The 19,390-nt window shown below is 43.7% G+C and overlaps 1 protein-coding gene across 1 annotated transcript in view; it reads left to right on the top strand.

Annotated features, from left to right (window-relative positions):
• The first annotated feature begins 532 nt into the window (after positions 1-532).
• The window catches only part of ACP3 (acid phosphatase 3), a 142,578-nt gene continuing 123,720 nt past the window's right edge, over positions 533-19,390 (top strand). The window contains exon 1 of the mRNA XM_044294099.1: positions 533-861. Within this exon, the coding sequence (XP_044150034.1) occupies positions 736-861 (126 nt within the window). The 5' untranslated portion in view covers positions 533-735. The remainder of the gene's footprint in view (positions 862-19,390) is intronic.

Here is a 19,390-nt window from a genome sequence, read left to right as displayed (position 1 = left end):
ATTGCGCCCATTTATTTTCATAGGCACAATGAGGGATTTATTATATATATATATATATATATATATATATATATATATATATATATATTATATATATATATATACATTTTTATTTTATTTTTTTATACCACAAAGTTGCAGTATTTGCACATCTTTTGCAACCTTTGGAGCTTCTTCTCACTTTTTAAAAGTGAGCAAGAGGGTCATAGCCACATTTACGATAATTTACACCAGAACCTGGCATAAATTTTAGCTGAAATCTACACCAGCTACTGGCTGACATGGATTTCAGTTTATGGCCTGCAAAAGCCAGAAGATGTGCCCTTATACCATTTATTTAAAAAAAATGGTGCCTCTTAAATTTGGTGTATCTTCTATCTTACATGCATATTTTAACTAAGACTGGCCTAGGAAATGCCATTATTAGTAAGTTTCTCCCATTTACATGCCGTCTCCCTTATCTCTTCCTGTCAGCTGCTGTATGTGTATGGGACAGCAGCAGCCAGCAGGAAGAGAGAAGGGAGATGGCACATGCACACTGCTCATACAGTCTCCCCGTACAGCTGATCGGCAGGGGTCGGACCTGATAATAGGTCATCAATATTTTAAAAAAACTGGACAACCCCTTTAATTCTTTCAGTCACACAAAACACTGGCTCCTCCCAGCTTCCCTTAAGTATGTCATGTATTGTCTGAGCACCTTGCCAGATCTACCTGTTAAAGTGACAATACAGTATGCCTCCTTCAGAACTCAATCTGAGCCATTCAAGATGTTTTTTATCAAGATATATGTTTCTCACTATATATTTTCTGGTATTGGGCCAAACAGATGCAGAGAAAACACTGAAGTTTGTTGTTCTGGTGAGTAGAAAAGTTGTGTTATGGTTATTTTTAAATAGATACCTATTTATCAGGTCTATAAAATTACAGATGTAACAGAGCTGAAATTGGTCACTCCGCTGTTTGAGGCTGAATGGATTAGCGCTTCTATTACTGTTAGGTTTATATGCATTAAATACATTTGTATTTTATAATTTGTTGTACCATCTATAATTTATTCATTAATTTGGTAACGTATGCCATATTCATGTACTTTAGTGTTTGCACTCATTCAGCTTTAGTGTATTAACCACAGTATATTCATGGGTGTAACTACCTGTGTAGCAGTCATTGCTGCTGCTATGGGAGACAATAACTAAGGGGGCCTATTTCTACTCAGATATAAGGTGCAGTTAGTATCCATTATGTAAGGGGTGTGTAAAATGAGATGCAGCCATGTGTATTATCCCTTTCTGTGTAAGTACATTGTACTATAATATCATGTGTACATTAGGGTGACCACATTTCCTAACTGCCATTCAGGGACACTTGTTTTTTTTGTGTTTTTTTTTCTTAATGAGCAGGAACTTTGACAAAATATGAATACTTTACCAACCATAAATAACAGACTGCAAAACAAGTCCACATATTTCTTAATGTATAAATAACCAATATATTACTCTACAATATATTATTGAAAATAAACATAATACTAACAATACAGTAAATTATCGCTGAAAATATTAATGCTGATTCTAGTTCAGCTCACCAAACTCTTCCACATTAGACTACATGGCACAAGCTCAGTATCTTTTGTTTTAACACTAATGCCTAAATGTGTATTTATTGTCACTTATTAATGTGCAAAACATACCCCCTTGTGTAGCCCCCAGTTGAGCTAATGTTCCCATAATGTGTGAATATAAAATACCCGTTCTTAGTGCACCGTAGATGACCCCCATAGTGCTCCTCTCTCCCCCTTCCCCATAGTACCCACCATAATGTGTCCCAGTATAAAATGCCCCTATACAGAGCCCCCCCCCCCATATAAAATATCCCTTCTTTTTAGCCTCAGTAGATGCCCCTATAGTGCCACGCAATAATGTGCCAGTAAGATGTGCCCCCATAGATGTCGCCCCCCCCTATTATGTGTCAGTCGCCCCCCCCCCTATTATGTGTCAGTCGCCCCCCCCATGATGTGCCAGTCGCGTAATTTGTGTGTGTGTATATAAATAACAAAAAAGAGAAAAACATGCGCAGCTGGGGTGAGAGGACGCGGATTTTGGCGCCGGTAGTCATCCACTGCTGTGTGAGTTTGTTTTATGTTTTTAATTATGATTATAATCAACACGTCTACACATGTGGTGAATCATTGGCTGAATGAGCCTCATTTAGAATATCTATGCTGCGGCATTTATATGATCATGTATATTAATATTTCACATTATATGTACAATTGTATGTTATCACTGTGATGCTGGCTTTATTCCGGTAATAATTTCTGTTAGTCTAAGATGTTTTTTTATGTTTATACTGATGTAATTGAATAATTTTCACTTGTATTGGCACAATGCACTCTGGGTATATATACCCCTGTATGACACTTGTAAACCATGCTTGATAAAGACCGCAATGAGCGGTTGAAACGTTGCAGAGGGGAATAAAGGATCCACGGTTTTCACCTGACGTTGGAGTGCTGCCTCATCTTTTTGCTATCTATATATATATAACAAGAAAGGCACCGCAGCACATCCGTAGGTGAAAAATATTGGATCTTTATTCACCCTTGCGACGTTTCAGTCCTCTTACTGGGACTATTATCAAGCCTTGATAATAGTCCCAGTAAGAGGACTGAAACGTCGCAAGGGTGAATAAAGATCCACTATTTTTCACCTACGGATGTGCTGCGGTGCCTTTCTTGTTTTATATCGTACACCTTGGTAAGGTGTTTTCGCCGCTGGCACCCATCGGTTGGATACTAGGTGTGCTGCCCTGATTTTACACAGAGTATATATATATATATATATATATATATATATATATTAAAAAAACATCTACTTACCTCCTCCAGTATGCGATGCAGGCCTCTTCCAGCCTGTGTCCCTCGCTAGCTCAGGCGGCGCGATGATGTCATTGCGCCGCCTGCACCGGCATCTGATAGGCAGCCTATCAGAGTAACAGGAAGGGGACACACATCTCCCACCCCTGCCGGCTGCCGCAGCACAGACATTTGTATACAGATGACTATAGAGATGAGGGAGCGCTTCCACAATGGAAGCGCAGCACTCATCTCCTGCAGTGCCCTGCCGGCGCCGCCCTTCTATCAGCACCCCGGCTCTGGTCACATCAGCGGTCGGCGGCTCAGATCATTCCGGGACACTGCATTGTCCCGGAATGAGGGTGACCGAGACCCGGGATAGACTCTCCAAATGCGGGACTGTCATGGGCGATCTGGGACACGACGGTCACCCTACTTCCAATGTAAAGGCTCAGTTCACATTCTACATGATGTTTCCATCAGATATGAACACCAGGACACCAGGAGTACTTTAGATAGAATCCTTCGATGTACTGGTATGCCACGTTATTGGCATACATTGCCTTTTTTTTTTTTTTTTTTTTATGCACGCTGCACTGTAAAACTCATTTTGCAGGAGTCCTCTGAATAGAAAAGTGCAGAAGACTATAATTTTATATACCATTAAAAATAGATATACTGATGAATAGCTGCCTGGTGTAAACCATGATGACGATCTTTTGGCATATTTTAGGTAAGTGGGACACCATGGATATGTGGTCAGTGTGCGAACTAAAGGTATTTAATTACAGAAAGTGTTTTTTTTTTTTTTTTTTCTTCATGGTAACGCCCTCATGGTGGTTGGCTTTTCCTTTTTTTTTTTTTTTTCTGATGGAGTGTGATGTTACCCTTGAGTCCAGGAAACAGAAGCTAGAGTCAGAGCAGGTTCACCTCACATTTTACTTGAAATGAAGCATGCAAGTTACACTTCTGACAACCAGAGATTCAATAAAGCTCAGCATTACTTTCTTCTGATAACAGGGGTACCAACACTGTCACCAACACAGTAAGCCTCTATATGTGTCCCTAGGTCAGGGCTGAAGAGTAAAGTGATGCGAGCAGCTTGTTTGGCTCCACTCTAAGGCTACATGCACACACTGTCAGTTTTTCATGGCAATTTTGCATCAGTGTGCATCCATTTTCTGGCCGTGAGTCCATTTTTAATGTCCATTTTGCATCCGTTTTTCATCAGGGGGTGCAGAGGTATCAGTCGCTACTGGGCTCAGGAGCCTGAAGGGGCCCAAAGACACTTGTGCCACATAAGACACACAAAGCACTGAGGGAAGGGGGACCCAAGCTGAACTCTTGCACCGGGGCCCATAAGCCTTCAGTTACGCCCCTGCCCCCCCCCCAATACCCCCAAATACTATTGTGAATAAACATTACTGCCCCCCATAGTAATATGCTCCTCATAGTCCCACCAATAGTAATTCCCTTATAGAATGCCCTCATTAGTAACACTGCCCCAACTGTGATAATGCTCCTCAACAATGCCCCCATTATTAGAAGAGCCCTCCCATATTAATAATACCCTCAGAGTCCCCAGTAGAAATAAGGCGCCCTATTGTTCCCCCAGTGGTAATAAAGCTCCCTACAGACCCCCAGTAGTAATAAGGCCCCCATAGTGCGCTTAGTAGAAATAAGGCGGAACCAATAAGACCCTCCATCAGAGCCCCCAGTAGTAATAAGACCACCTATAATGTCCCCTGGATCTGCAGTGCCCCCTGCAGTTATAATCCTCCCTTCACCAAACAGTCCCATATAAATAACATCACCTCCTCCCCAGCCGCCTCAACACACAATCCCATGTAAACATCACCCCCTAAGGCTACTTTCACACCGAAAATAAAAAAAAAGAATGTATCCGTTCAGGACCAATTCGTTTGTATTAGATTTGAATTTAAAGTCCCAAAAGATCAATTTTTTTTTTATTCGTTTTATTGAACATATAAAATATGCAAGGTATACGAAGTACACACAGCGGTATGTACAATCCAAAAATGACAATTACTATTTGTACTATGTCACAACAGCATCGTGTTACCAAATTGTCACGGATGGTGTTACAGAAAACTAGAAGACACAAATGAAGATCTGACTGACTTGATCCAAAACTAAGGAACAATAGAGTAAGCCCTGTAAGAGCACTAGCTCTCTCCCTTACTGCTCAGCCTATGCAAAAATCTCAATGGTAGAAAATTGCATACCCTCGTTCCTCGACTGTATGACATCTGAACACCCTATAATAGTGAGGGGACACGACCACCGGCTCCCTACCCTTAATACGGAGGGAGTCAGGGTCACCTAGGATCAAGCCCACAGGCAAACAGAAATAAAGAAAACAGACGTATCTTGTGGATGCAGTAGTAACAGCTTCTAGCATCAGCACAGTCCAGGAAGTTGTATAAACCGCAAAGTGATGCAGTATGGGAGGGGATTTAAAGGGATGCAATCAGTGCAACTAGATGACAGCTGAGAGAGGGAAACTAGATGACAAAACAAAAGAACCTCAGGCAGGAGGTTCTGAAGAACATCTGTCAGAGCTTCTCAGATGTCTGGCGGTGACGGTACCCCTTCTTCTACGAGTGGACTCCGGACACTCGGAGCCCACCTTCTCAGGATGGGACCTATGGAAAGCCCTGATGAGACGAGTGGCCTTAATGTCCGTCACTGGGACCCACATCCTCTCCTCAGGACCATAACACTCCCAATGAACGAGGTACTGGAGAGAACCACGGACAACACGGGAATCCACAATCCTAGAGACCTGAAATTCAAGATAACCATCAACCACAATCGGAGGAGGAGGCAAATAGGAGGGTACAGTGGGTTGGACATAAGGTTTTAATAGGGACTTGTGAAAAACATTATGGATCTTCCAAGTCTGAGGAAGCTCAAGACGGTAGGCAACGGGATTGATGGCGGACAAGATTTTGTAAGGCCCAATAAACTTAGGACCCAACTTCCAGGAGGGAACCTTCAATTTGATATTCTTAGTAGACAACCATACCAGATCACCAACACTCAGGTCCGGACCAGGCACACGTCTCTTATCCGCCACATGCTTATATCTCTCACTCATGCTCTAGATTATCCTGAATCTTTTGCCAAATAGATGACAAAGACGAGGAGAATCTGTCCTCATCAGGTAAACCAGAAGACCCCTCTCCAGAGAATGTCCCAAACTGCGGATGAAACCCATATGCATCAAAAAATGGTGACCTATCAGAGGACTCCTGACAACGGTTATTTAAAGCAAACTCAGCAAGGGAGAGAAAAGAACCCCAATCCTCCTGATTCTCCATCACAAAACAACGCAGATATGTCTCCAGATTCTGATTTGATGTGCTCTGTCTGGCCATTCGACTGCGGGTGGAAAGCAGAAGAGAATGACAACCGAACCCCCAAGCAGGAACAGAAGGCCTTCCAGAATCTGGAAACAAACTGCATGCCCCTATCAGAGACTATGTCTGAAGGGATACCATGCAGTTTGACAATGTGATCAATAAATGCCTGCGCCAGCGTTTTTGCATTGGGCACGCCAGGAAAAGTAACAAAATGCACCATTTTACTAAAACGGTCCACCACCAGAATCACCGTCTTCCCCGAGGAGCGAGGCAGGTCTGTAATGAAATCCATGGAAAGATGTGCCCAAGGACGGGAAGGAATGGGTAATGGAAGGAGAGGACCCGATGGCCGTGAATGAGGGACTTTGGCACAAGCGCAGGTCTCGCAGGCTGCCACAAAACCCTCAACTGACTTACGAAGAGCTGGCCACCAGAATCTCTGAGCAATGAGATCCACTGTGGCTCTACCCCCGGGTGCCCAGCAAGGACAGTATCGTGGTGCTCCTTAAAAACCTTGTGTCGTAAAGTGAGAGGCACAAACAACCTCCCAGGAGGACAAAGATCAGGAGCCTCTGCCTGGGCTGCCTGAACCTCTGCCTCCAATTTAGGATAAAGAGCAGACACAACCACCCCTTCAGCCAAAATGGGACCTGGGTCTTCAAAGTTCCCCCCTCCCGGAAACAACATGACAGGGCATCCGCCTTCACATTCTTAACCCCAGGGCGGAACGTGACAACAAAATTAAATCTTGAAAAGAATAAAGACCATCTGGTCTGTCTCTGGTTCAGACGCTTGGCTGACTCCAAGTAGGCCAGATTCTTATGGTCGGTAAACACGGTAATAGGGTGTCTGGCTCCCTCTAGCCAATGGCGCCATTCCTCAAAAGCCAACTTGATGGCTAACAACTCCTTATCTCCTACATCGCAATTTCTCTCTGCGGAGGAGAGTTTCTTCGAGAAAAAGGCACACGGTCGCCATTTGGCAGGAGAGGGACCCTGAGATAAGACCGCACCCACACCCACCTCAGAAGCGTCCACCTCAACTATAAAGGGCAGAGAGATATTAGGTTGTACCAAGATGGGAGCAGAAGCAAAACACTCCTTGATACTAGAAAAGGCCTTAGGCGCCTCTACCAACCAGGATGAAAAAATCTACCCCTTTTCTAGTTATATCAGTGAGTTGTTTAACAGAGGAATAATTCAAAATAAACTTCCTGTAATTGGCAAAACCCCAAAAACGCATCAGCGCCTTCTGATTCTCAGGAAGCTCCCACTCAAGCACAGTGCGGACCTTCTCGGGGTCCATGCAAAAACCAGAAGCGGAGAGAAGAAACCCCAGAAATTGAATTTCTGGAACCGCAAACACACATTTTTCCAGTTTAGCGTACAATTTATTCTCCCGCAGGATAAGCAAGACTTGACGTAGGTGGTCCTTATGAGTTTTGAAATCAGGAGAAAAAAAATCAAAATGTCATCTAGATACACTAGTACAAATTCCCCATTAAATGATAAAAAATGCTGTTCACAAAATGCTGAAAGACGGCTGGAGCATTCATCAAACCAAAAGGCATAACCAAAATCTCAAAATGGCCCTCAGGGGTATTGAAGGCAGTCTTCCATTCGTCTCCTTCTCTGACCCTGACCAGGTTGTATGCCCCTCTCAAGTCCAACTTGGAAAAAACTTTAGCCCCAACAGTCTGGTTAAACAGGTCCGGGATCAGAGGAAGCGGATAAGGGTCACGAATTGTGATACTGTTCAGTTCCCTGAAATCCAGACATGGTCTTAAAGAACCATCTTTTTTTCTTAACAAAGAAAAAAACAGCGGCAACAGGTGACTTAGAGGGTCGTATGTGTCCCTTTCTCAGGCTCTCAGAGATATAAGCATACATAGCGACCATTTCAGGTTGGGAGAGATTGTATAAACGAGATTTAGGCAGCTTGGCGCCTGGGATGAGATTAATAGGGCAATCATACTCCCTGTGAGGGGGCAGCTCCTGAACACCACTCTCAGAAAACACATCCGAAAATTTTAGAGAGAAAAGATGGTACAGTCTAAGTAGAAACCTCTGAAACAGATGTCGTGAGGCAATTCTCTCTGCAAAGGTCACTTCAACCATTTATTTGCTTTGCTTGCCAATCAATGGTGGGGTTATGTTTAGTGAGCCAGGGTAGCCCCAACACTAGAGGAGTAGGCAACCTGCTTAGGACGAAACATGACACATCCTCAACATGAGTATCACTCACAATCAAACGGATATTGTGAACTATGCCCTTTAACGATTTCTGAGAAATTGGAGCGGAATCAATAGCAAAAACAGGTATATCCTTTCCCAAAGTTCATACCTGGAAACCATGTGTTATAGCAAATTGATTATCAATGAGATTGACAGCTGCTCCACTATCTACAAAAATCTCACAAAACATTGTTCTCACTCTCTAGCGCCACCCTGGCAGGTAGGACAAAACAGGAACTACAAGCAAACGGAAAACCTTCAATTTCCGCATCAACCTTGCCAATAGTAACAGATGGAACGTTTTTAGAGGATTTTTTTTTTCTTTTTGTTTCTTTATTACTCTAAAAAAAACTGCCTGAATCTCCTAGAGGGACAAACATTTGCCAAATGATTTATACCTCCACAACAAAAACAAACCCTCCTCTGAGAGCTGCATCTTCTATTGTCAGAGGCAAGCAAACCCAGCTGCATGGGCTCCTGCTCAGAAGGGATTGAGAGAGACTGAGACCCCTGCGCACTGAATGAGACCGCCGCACTGTCCTTGGACTGAGTATGACAGGAAGGAGTGATCTCTCCTCTCTCTAACCTGCTCAGGACCGCCGTACGCAGGATTGCGTCCTGCCAGCGGCCCTGCTCTTCTAGGTGGACGCATATACGTGTCCTCCAGCGAGAAGCGAGATTTCCTGTGAACGTGCGCACACAGGCGCGCGCGCTCACACGAACGGAAGGTAAGCGAGTGGATCTCCAGCCTTCCAGCGGCGATCGTTCGCTGGCAGGCTGGAGATGTGATTTTTTTTAACCCCTAACAGGTATATTAGACGCTGTTTTGATAACAGCGTCTAATATACCTGCTACCTGGTCCTCTGGTGGTCCCTTTTGTTTGGATCGACCACCAGAGGACTCAGGCAGCTCAGTAAAGTAGCACCAAACACCACTACACTACACCCCCCCTGTCACTTATTAACCCTTTATGAACCACTGATCACCCCTGATCACCCCATACAGACTCCCTGATCACCCCCCTGTCATTGATCACCCCCCTGTCATTGATCACCCCGCTGTAAGGCTCCATTCAGACGTCCGTATGATTTTTACGGATCCACGGATACATGGATCGGATCCGCAAAACACATACGGACGTCTGAATGGAGCCTTACAGGGGGGTGATCAATGACAAGGGGGTGATCACGCGTATAGACTTCCTGATCACCCCCCTGTCATTGATCACCCCCCTGTAAGGCTCCATTCAGACGTCCGTATGATTTTTACGGATCCATGGATACATGGATCGGATCCACAAAACACATACGGACGTCTGAATGGAACCTTACAGGGGGGTGATCAATGACAGGGGGGTGATCACCTCATATACACTCCCTGATCACCCCCCTGTCATTGATCGTCCCCCCTGTAAGGCTCCATTCAGACGTCCGTATGATTTTTATGGATACATGGATACATGGATCGGATCCGCAAAACACATACGGACGTCTGAATGGAGCCTGACAGGGGGGTGATCACCTCATATACACTCCCTGATCACCCCCTGTCATTGATCACCCCCCTGTAAGGCTCCATTCAGACGTCCGTATGTGTTTTGCGGATCCGATCCATGTATCCATGGATCCGTAAAAATCATACGGACGTCTGAATGGAGCCTTACAGGGGGGTGATCAATGACAGGGGGGTGATCAATGACAGGGGGTGATCAGGGAGTGTATATGAGGTGATCACCCCCCTGTCATTGATCACCCCCCTGTAAGGCTCCATTCAGACTATTTTTGGGCCCAAGTTAGCAGAAATATTTTTTTATTTTATTTTTTCTTACAAAGTCTCATATTCCACTAACTTGTGTCAAAAAATAAAATCTCACATGAACTCACCATACCCCTCACGTAATCCAAATGCGTAACATTTTTTAGACATTTATATTCCAGACTTCTTCTCACACTTTAGGGCCCCTAAAAAGCCAGGGCAGTATAAATACCCCACATGTGACCCCATTTCGGAAAGAAAACACCCCAAGGTATTCCGTGAGGGGCATATTGAGTCCATGAAAGATTGAAATTTTTGTCCCAAGTTAGCGGAAAGTGAGACTTTGTGAGAAAAAACAAAAAAAAATCAATTTCCGCTAACTTATGCAAAAAAAATAAAAAAATGTTTACGAACTCGCCATGCCCCTCATTGAATACCTTGGGGTGTCTTCTTTCCAAAGTGGGGTCACATGTGGGGTATTTATACTGCCTTGGCTTTTTAGGGGCCCTAAAGCGTGAGAAGAAGTCTGGGATCCAAATGTCTAAAAATGCCCTCCTAAAAAGAATTTGGGCCGCTTTGCGCATCTAGTCTGCAAAAAAGTGTCACACATGTGGTATCGCCGTACTCAGGAGAAGTTGGGGAATGTGTTTTGGGGTGTCATTTTACATATACCCATGCTGGGTGAGATAAATATCTTGGTCAAATGCCAACTTTGTATAAAAAAACGGGAAAAGTTGTCTTTTGCCAAGATATTTATCTCACCCAGCATGGGTATATGTAAAATGACACCCCAAAACACATTCCCCAACTTCTCCTGAGTACGGCGATACCAGATGTGTGACACTTTTTTGCAGCCTAGGTGGGCAAAGGGGCACATATTCCAAAGTGCACATTTCGGATGTCACCGGTCATTTTTTACAGATTTTGATTGCAAACTTCTTCTCACACATCTGGGCCCCTAGAATGCCAGGGCAGTATAACTACCCCACAAGTGACCCCATTTTGGAAAGAAGACACCCCAAGGTATTTTGTGATGGGCATAGTGAGTTCATGGAAGTTTTTATTTTTTGTCACAAGTTAGTGGAATATGAGACTTTGTAAGAAAAAAAAAAATCATCATTTTCCGCTAACTTGTGACAAAAAATTTCAAATTCTAGGAACTCGCCATGCCCCTCACGGAATACCTTGGGATGTCTTCTTTCCAAAATGGGGTCACTTAGGGGGTAGTTATGCTGCCCTGGCATTCTAGGGGCCCAAATGCGTGAGAAGTACTTTGCAATTAAAATGTGTAAAAAATGGCCTGCGAAATCCGAAAGGTGCACTTTGGAATATGTGCCCCTTTGCCCACCTTGGCTGCAAAAAAGTGTCACACATCTGGTATCGCCGTACTCAGGAGAAGTTGGGAAATGTGTTTTGCGGTGTCATTTTACATATACCCATGCTGGGAGAGAGAAATATCTCGGCAAAAGACAACTTTTCCCATTTTTTTTTTATACAAAGTTGGCATTTGACCAAGATATTTATCTCACCCAGCATGGGTATATGTAAAATGACACCCCAAAACACATTCCCCAACTTCTCCTGAGTACGGCGATACCACATTTGTGACACTTTTTTGCAGCCTAGGTGGGAAAAGGGGCCCACACTCCAAAGAGCACCTTTCGGATTTCACAGGCCATTTTTTACAGATTTTGATTTCAAACTACTTCGAAGTTCATGGAAGTTTTTATTTTTTGTCACAAGTTAGTGAAATATGAGACTTTGTAAGAAAAAAAAAATCATCATTTTCCGCTAACTTGTGACAAAAAATAAAAAGTTCTATGAACTCACTATGCCCATCAGTGAATACCTTAGGGTGTCTACTTTCTGAAATGGGGTCATTTGTTGGGTGTTTGTACTGTCTGGGCATTGTAGAACCTCAGGAAACATGACAGGTGCTCAGAAAGTCAGAGCTGCTTCAAAAAGCGGAAATTCACATTTTTGTACCATAGTTTGTAAATGCTATAACTTTTTACCCAAACCATTTTTTTTTACCCAAACATTTTTTTTTATCAAAGACATGTAGAACAATAAATTTAGCGAAAAATTTATATATGGATGTCGTTTTTTTGTAAAATTTTACAACTGAAAGTGAAAAATGTCATTTTTTTGCAAAAAAATCGTTAAAATTTGATTAATAACAAAAAAAGTAAAAATGTCAGCAGCAATGAAATACCACCAAATGAAAGCTCTAATAGTGAGAAGAAAAGGAGGTAAAATTCATTTGGGTGGTAAGCTGCCTGACCGAGCAATAAACGGTGAAAGTAGTGTAGTGCAGAAGTGTAAAAAGTGGCCTGGTCATTAAGGGGGTTTCAGCTAGCGGGGTTGAAGTGGCTAAGACGCCTGTCAATATGAACGGCGCGAGACATCGCAGACTCCAAAGAGATGGGTCTCTCATGAAAGGCAAATGCATCTTTCAATCCCTCTGAAAGACCATGGCAAAATTGACTTTGGAGTGCAGCATCATTCCAACCAGTATCAGCTGCCCATCTCCGAAATTCTGAACAGTATATCTCTGCGGACTGTTTACCCTGGCATAAAAGACATAGTCTAGAGCCAGCCAGAGCAATACGATCCGGATCATATATCACCCAGGGATCAAAAAAAAAATCATCCACTGAACGGAGGGGCCGTGCCCCCACTGGCAGCAAAAAGGCCCAAGACTGAGCGTTATCCCAAAGCAGCGAGATGATGATCCTCACCCTCTGCTCCTCATCACCAGAGGAATGGGAAAGTAGGCAAAAATGGAGTTTGCAAGCCTCTCTAAAACTAACAAAATTCTCACTACCCCTGGAGAACGTATCCGGGAGCGTATCCCTGCATGCGTTCAGTCAAAAGTGAAACCGGATCCATGCTTGAGACGGTTTTGGTGGTTTATAATGTCACGGATAGTGTTACAGAAAACTAGAAGACACAAATGAAGATCTGACTGACTTGATCCAAAACTAAGGAACAATAGGGTAAGCCCTGTAAGAGCACTAGCTCTCTCCCTTACTGCTCAGCCTATGAAAAAATCTCAATGGTAGAAAATTGCATACCCTCATTCCTCGACTGTATGACACCTGAACACCCTATAATAGTGAGGGGACACGACCACCGGCTCCCTACCCTTAATACGGAGGGAGTCAGGGTCACCAAGGATCAAGCACACAGGCAAACAGAAATAAAGAAAACAGACTAATCTTGTGGATGCAGTAGTAACAGCTTCTAGCATCAGCACAGTCCAGAAAGTTGTATAAACCGCAAAATGATGCAGTATGGGAGGGGATTTAAAGGGATGCAATCAGTGCAACTAGATGACAGCTGAGAGAGGGAAACAAGATGAAAAAACAAAAGAACCTCAGGCAGGAGGTTCTAAAGAACGTCTGTCAGAGCTTCAGATGTCTGGCAGTGACACAAATAAACATTTTCCCAAATATATTTTTTGTTGCTTTTATCATATTTAATACATTACATGAGCTCACAATTGCCTCGACACATTAGCCAATGAACTCGATAGATCCTGCTGAGTGTACATTGATTGCCGTGAGGAACATCACTTTTCCCATACCTTAGCAGATTTGGAGGCAAATCCTCTATTTTTGTAAACAACATTCTTATATGGTATGATGGATCCGTTTACAATTGCACCATTTTGTGTCAATGCAAAGGGATCCATCCCCATTGACTTACATTGTAAGTCAGGACGGATCCGTTTGGCTCCGCAAAGCCATGCGGTCACAAAAACGCTGCTTGCAGCATTTTGGTGTCCGCCTCCAAAACGGGATGGGGGGCCGTACGGAGCTGAACGAATGCATTCTGAATGGATCTGCATCCATTCAGAATGCATTGGGGTTAAACTGATGCATTTGGGGCTGCTTGTGAGAGCCTTGAAACGGATCTCACAAGCGGATCCCCAAACGCAAGTGTGAATGTAGCCTAAACATTAAGTCCCATGTACAGAAACATCATTCCCCCCCCACCATCCACTTTCAACATACAGTCCCATGTAAATAACATCACTCCCTCCCCCAGCCACCTAAAGCACACAGTTCCATGTCAATAACATCCCTCCCTTCAGCCCTAGCATACATCCCAGTTAAATAACTACAACTCCCAGCATTGCTCTGCCTCTCCCTTCACTTACCCCTCCTCATATACAGACAGCACCATTAGGTTCCTTCTCCTCTTCACTCCGGTCCAATCCTGCTCTGGTCACATGATGGTGACATCATCCAGGTCCTTCATCTCTTCCCAGTGTATTAGATTCAATTGTATTGCTGTTCTGTGTACAGCAATACAGTTGTATCTTGCAGGCATGCAGGACATTCGGGGCATGGGACAAAACATCCGGGGCTCAGGCCCCGAATGTTTTAACCTAGTGAATGCCCCTGCTCTCAACCACTGTAGACGGCTACAGGACATTCTGTGTGCCCTTTTATCAACTGACTCCCAGACTTCTCACCAGAAAAATCCAGCCCTTACAGGAAAACATACCTGAAAAGGAACTAAAAGGGGTCATTTTAAAGACTGCACAGAAAATGGGCATGGTACTGTAACAGGATTCCACCATTGCAACATTTCAGTTTGTGAAATTTCATCCCTTCTAGATAATGCAAATCAACCGAGAATGGTATTATTACAAAGTGGATTCATTTAGAAACCACAGCAACTCAGCCGCAGAGAGACAGACCACGTAAAGTTACAGACCGGGGCTGCTGAGTGATGAGGCACATAGTGCATAAAAGTCACTAGTAGTTTTTTGACTCAATAACTGCAGAGTTGCAAACCTCCTCTGGCAAGAACAATTTCATTGTTGACTGCTTGCCACATTGTTTTCACCCACTCCCAAACTTGAGTGATAGTGGGCCTCTTCATCCGTCCACTGGGTGTCAGGTCATGATTCCAAGCAGCCCCCCATTTGTTTATTCTCACCCGCATGAAAACTTTAAATGGCTTGTTAATAGAAGCGTCCAGAGGTTGTAACTGGCTGGTAAGCCCCCCAGGATTTACCGCTAGAGGAGTGTTCACTTCCTTAAAACTCATTTTTTTTTTTTTTGTTTCACTGATATGTACCCTAAACTGGCAAAAATAAATAAACTAGTAGGGCTGGTTTCTTCAAAAGGTCTCCAGGGCGTTTGGACCACACCTTTTCAATCAATATTTTCATGCCATTTTCGTCCATCCATCTTTTGTCATGAATAGAGATGACCGAATCGAAGTTAACGAAGTGGAATTCGATCTGAATTTCTGGGAAAATTCGATTCATCCCGAATTCGAATCTCCTCATGGTTCGTGTTAACGAATCACATTTTTCAAAAATGGCTACTGCACATGTTACAAAGTAAAAGTAAGATGCCCGGGAACGAGGGAGCATTCCATAATGTCATGCAGACAGCCAATCGGCAGCCAGCCAGCCCCTGTGATGTCACAGCCCTATAAAAAGTCTCAGCCTGCTCGGTCTCTGCCATTTTACAGTGAACTTAGTGCAGTGAGAGATATTGCAGGCACTAGGGACAGTGATTGGGAAAGCCTTTATAAAAAAAATAACTACTGAGCAATTCAGGGAAAGAATATTCATAGAGTAGGGAAAGGATAGGGAGGCATTATCTACCCAATAGGGGAGTGTAAAGCCTTGGTAATGGGAGCTATTCTATTACACCTTGCTGCACTAATTGGGTTTACTAAAAGTTATCTAATACTACAGATTTTAGGCTGTTTTAAACAGTAATTGCAGTGATCCTAGCATATTTTATTGGGTTGAAAGTGCGGTCAGATACAACCAGTTTTGGGGTGTCTTACTTTTAAATATATAAAAGTATGTCAATAAATCCTTGCTTTTGGGTTGGATGGATACACTCAGCTTTTTATATTAGATAAACACACCCCAAAACTGGTTGTATGTGTGAAAGTATATCCGCTAAAGGAATCCTCACTGTCGCATTTACAATCACGAAATTTGGCACACAGGTACATCAGGTGTCTGAAAAAGTTTTAGACTGGGTCTCAGCTCTAGCACGTACCATTCCTGAGATATTCCCAAAAAATGCATTAGCCAATAGAAGCCTGGTCACATGACCCTTATCAGCCAATAGAAGCTTGCAAGCCCTTAGGCCTCTTTCACACGGGCGTCGCGTGTGAGGGTGAGGATGCGGATGAGTCACCGGAAAATGCACGATTTTTCCGTGCAAATGCAATGCATTTTAATGCATTTTGCACGCTCATGAGAAAAATCAGCATGTTTGGTACCCACACCCAAATCCAGACTTCTTCACAGAAGTTAGGGTTGGGGCTTGGGATCAGTGTTTAGATTTTATTATTTTCCCTTATAACATGGTTATAAGGAAAAATAATAGCATTCTTAATACAGAATGCAAAGTAAATTAGGGATGGAGGGGGTTAAAAAATATATAAATTTAACTCGCCTCATCCACTTGTTCGCGCAGCTTGGCTTCTCTTCTTTCTTCTTCTTTGATGACCTGGGAGAAAAGGACCTTTGGTGATGTCCCTGCACTCATCACATGGTCCATCACCATGATGGACCATGTGATGAGCGCAGGGACATCACCAAAGGTCCTTTTCTCCCAGGTCCTCAAAGAAGAGAAGCCGGGCTGCGCGAACAAGTGGATTAAGGTGAGTTAATTATTTTATTTTTTGAACCCCTCCATCCCAATTTACTTTGTATTCTGTATTAAGAATGCTATTATTTTTCCTTATAACCATGTTATAAGGGAAAATAATAAAGATCTCGTCCCTATCCCGATCGTCACCTAGCAACCATGCGTAAAAAATCGCACCGCATTGCTGGCGGATGCTTGTGATTTTCACACAGCCCCATTCACTTCTATGGGGCCTGCATTGCGTGAAAAACGCGCACAATATAGAGCATGCTGCGATTTTCACTCAACGCACAAGTGATGCGTGAAAATCACAGTTCATGTGCACAGCCCCATAGAAATGAATGGGTCCAGATTCAGTGCATGTGCAATGCGTTCACCTCACGCATTGCACCCGTGCGGAAAACTCGCCTGTGTGAAAGAGGCCTTAGTGTCCACATACACACAGTTTTACACCAGGTTTCCATAACAACCCAGCCATTTATTTTTCACTGCTGTAGTTCAGCTTTAAAGGGGTAAGGCGCTGTGGATGACATTGTTAAGGGAGCAGAGTACTGTGGAGGTCATAATTCAGGGGGCAGGTAGGGTGGCTTCAAAAGACAGACTTAAAAACCCTTCCCCAGGTCCCACTAAGCCACGCCCCTGACCTGGATAAGCCATGCCCCCTCCCACTCCGCAGCTGACAGGGAAAGAAAAAATGAAGGTCAAAATCAACTTTTGTCAGCTGCAGGGGTGGGAGGGAGGGTGACTTTTTTTCCCTACAGCTCACGCTTAGACAGCACAGTGCTGCTGTCGGAGAGTGGGCTGTTCAAAAGGACATTCCTGTGTCCGTCCAGGTCCTGCGCCGGACAGAGGACAGGGTGTCTGAAAACCGGACTGTCTGGCCTAAAACTGGATCTCTGGCCACCCTAGTGGCAGGCTGCTGTGCAGGTCACAGTCAAGGGGGTGGTCGCTATGGAGGTCAGTGTTAAGGGGCAGATTGCTGTATAGGCCACTGTTAAGGGGGTGGGATGTCGTGGAAATCACTGTTAAGGAGATGTGGTACTGTAGAGGTCACTAATAAAGGGGTGGCTGCTATGGAGGTCACTGTTAAAGGGGCGGGCACTGTGGAGGTCTCTGTTAAGGGGGCAAGGAACGGTGGCGGTCACTAGAGGTGAGCGAATTTCATATTTTAAAATTCGTTCACGCTTCATTTACTGGTATAAGCTGAATTGCATATCGATTCGCTGCGCGTGAGACGAGTGGTATCTGATGATATGTTCATTAACCGCATTGATGAGATGTGTAATAAATTTTACAACAGAAGATATCCAGACAGGTTGTTACACAGGTCAAGGACTAGGATCCCATTGGTTGACAGAGTGTCCACCTTTCAGGCTTCTCCTAGGAGAAGGAATGTTGGGCGTATACCATTTGTATCCACTTATGGCAATCATAGTGCTGACATAGCACAGATTATGAGAAGGGAGTGGCAAATTTTACATAGGGCCTACCTACAGTAAGTGAATTTGACAACCCGCCATTGATGGCATACAAGTGGGGCACTAATTTGCATGACAAGCCTATCAATATCTTGGTCAAATGCCAACTTTGTATAAAAAAAAAATGGGAAAAGTTGTCTTTTGCCAAGATATTTATCTCACCCAGCATGGGTATATGTAAAATGACACCCCAAAACACATTCCCCAACTTCTCCTGAGTACGACGATACCACATTTGTGACACTTTTTTGCAGCCTAGGTGGGAAAAGGGGCCCACACTCCAAAGAGCACCTTTCGGATTTCACAGGCCATTTTTTACAGATTTTGATTTCAAACTACTTTGCACGCATTTGGACCCCTAAAATGCCAGGGCAGTATAACTACCCCACAAGTGACCCCATTTTGGAAAGAAGACACCCCAAGGTATTTCGTGATGGACATACTGAGTTCATGGAAGTTTTTATTTTTTGTCACAAGTTAGTGGAATATGAGACTTTGTAAGAAAAAACAAATCATAATTTTCTGCTAACTTGTGACAAAATAAAAAATTTGAGGAACTCGCCATGCCCCTCAGGGAATACCTTGGGGTGTTTTCTTTCCAAAATGGTGTCACTTGTGGGGTAGTTACACTGCCCTGGCATTTTAGGGGCCCTGATGCGTGAGAAGTAGTTTGAAATCAAAATCTGTAAAAAATGCCGTGTGAAATCCGAAAGGTGCTCTTTGGAATGTGGGCCCATTTGCCCACCTAGGCTGCAAAAAAGTGTCACACATGTGGCATTGCCGTACTCAGGAGAAGTAGGGCAATGTGCTTTGGGGTGTCATTTTACATATACCCATGCTGGGTGAGAGAAATATCTCAGCAAAAGACAACATTTCCCTTTTTGTTTTTTATACAAAGTTGGCATTTGACCAAGATATTTCTCACCCAGCATGGGTATATGTAAAATGACACCACAAAACACATTCCCCAACTTCTCCTGAGTACGGCGATACCACATGTGTGACACATTTTTGCAGCCTAGATGCGAAAAGGTGCCCAAAT

The sequence above is a fragment of the Bufo gargarizans genome, chromosome 5 (genome assembly GCF_014858855.1).
Source record: "Bufo gargarizans isolate SCDJY-AF-19 chromosome 5, ASM1485885v1, whole genome shotgun sequence".
Lineage (NCBI taxonomy): Eukaryota > Metazoa > Chordata > Amphibia > Anura > Bufonidae > Bufo > Bufo gargarizans.
This window is presented reverse-complemented; position numbering and strand designations above follow the sequence as displayed.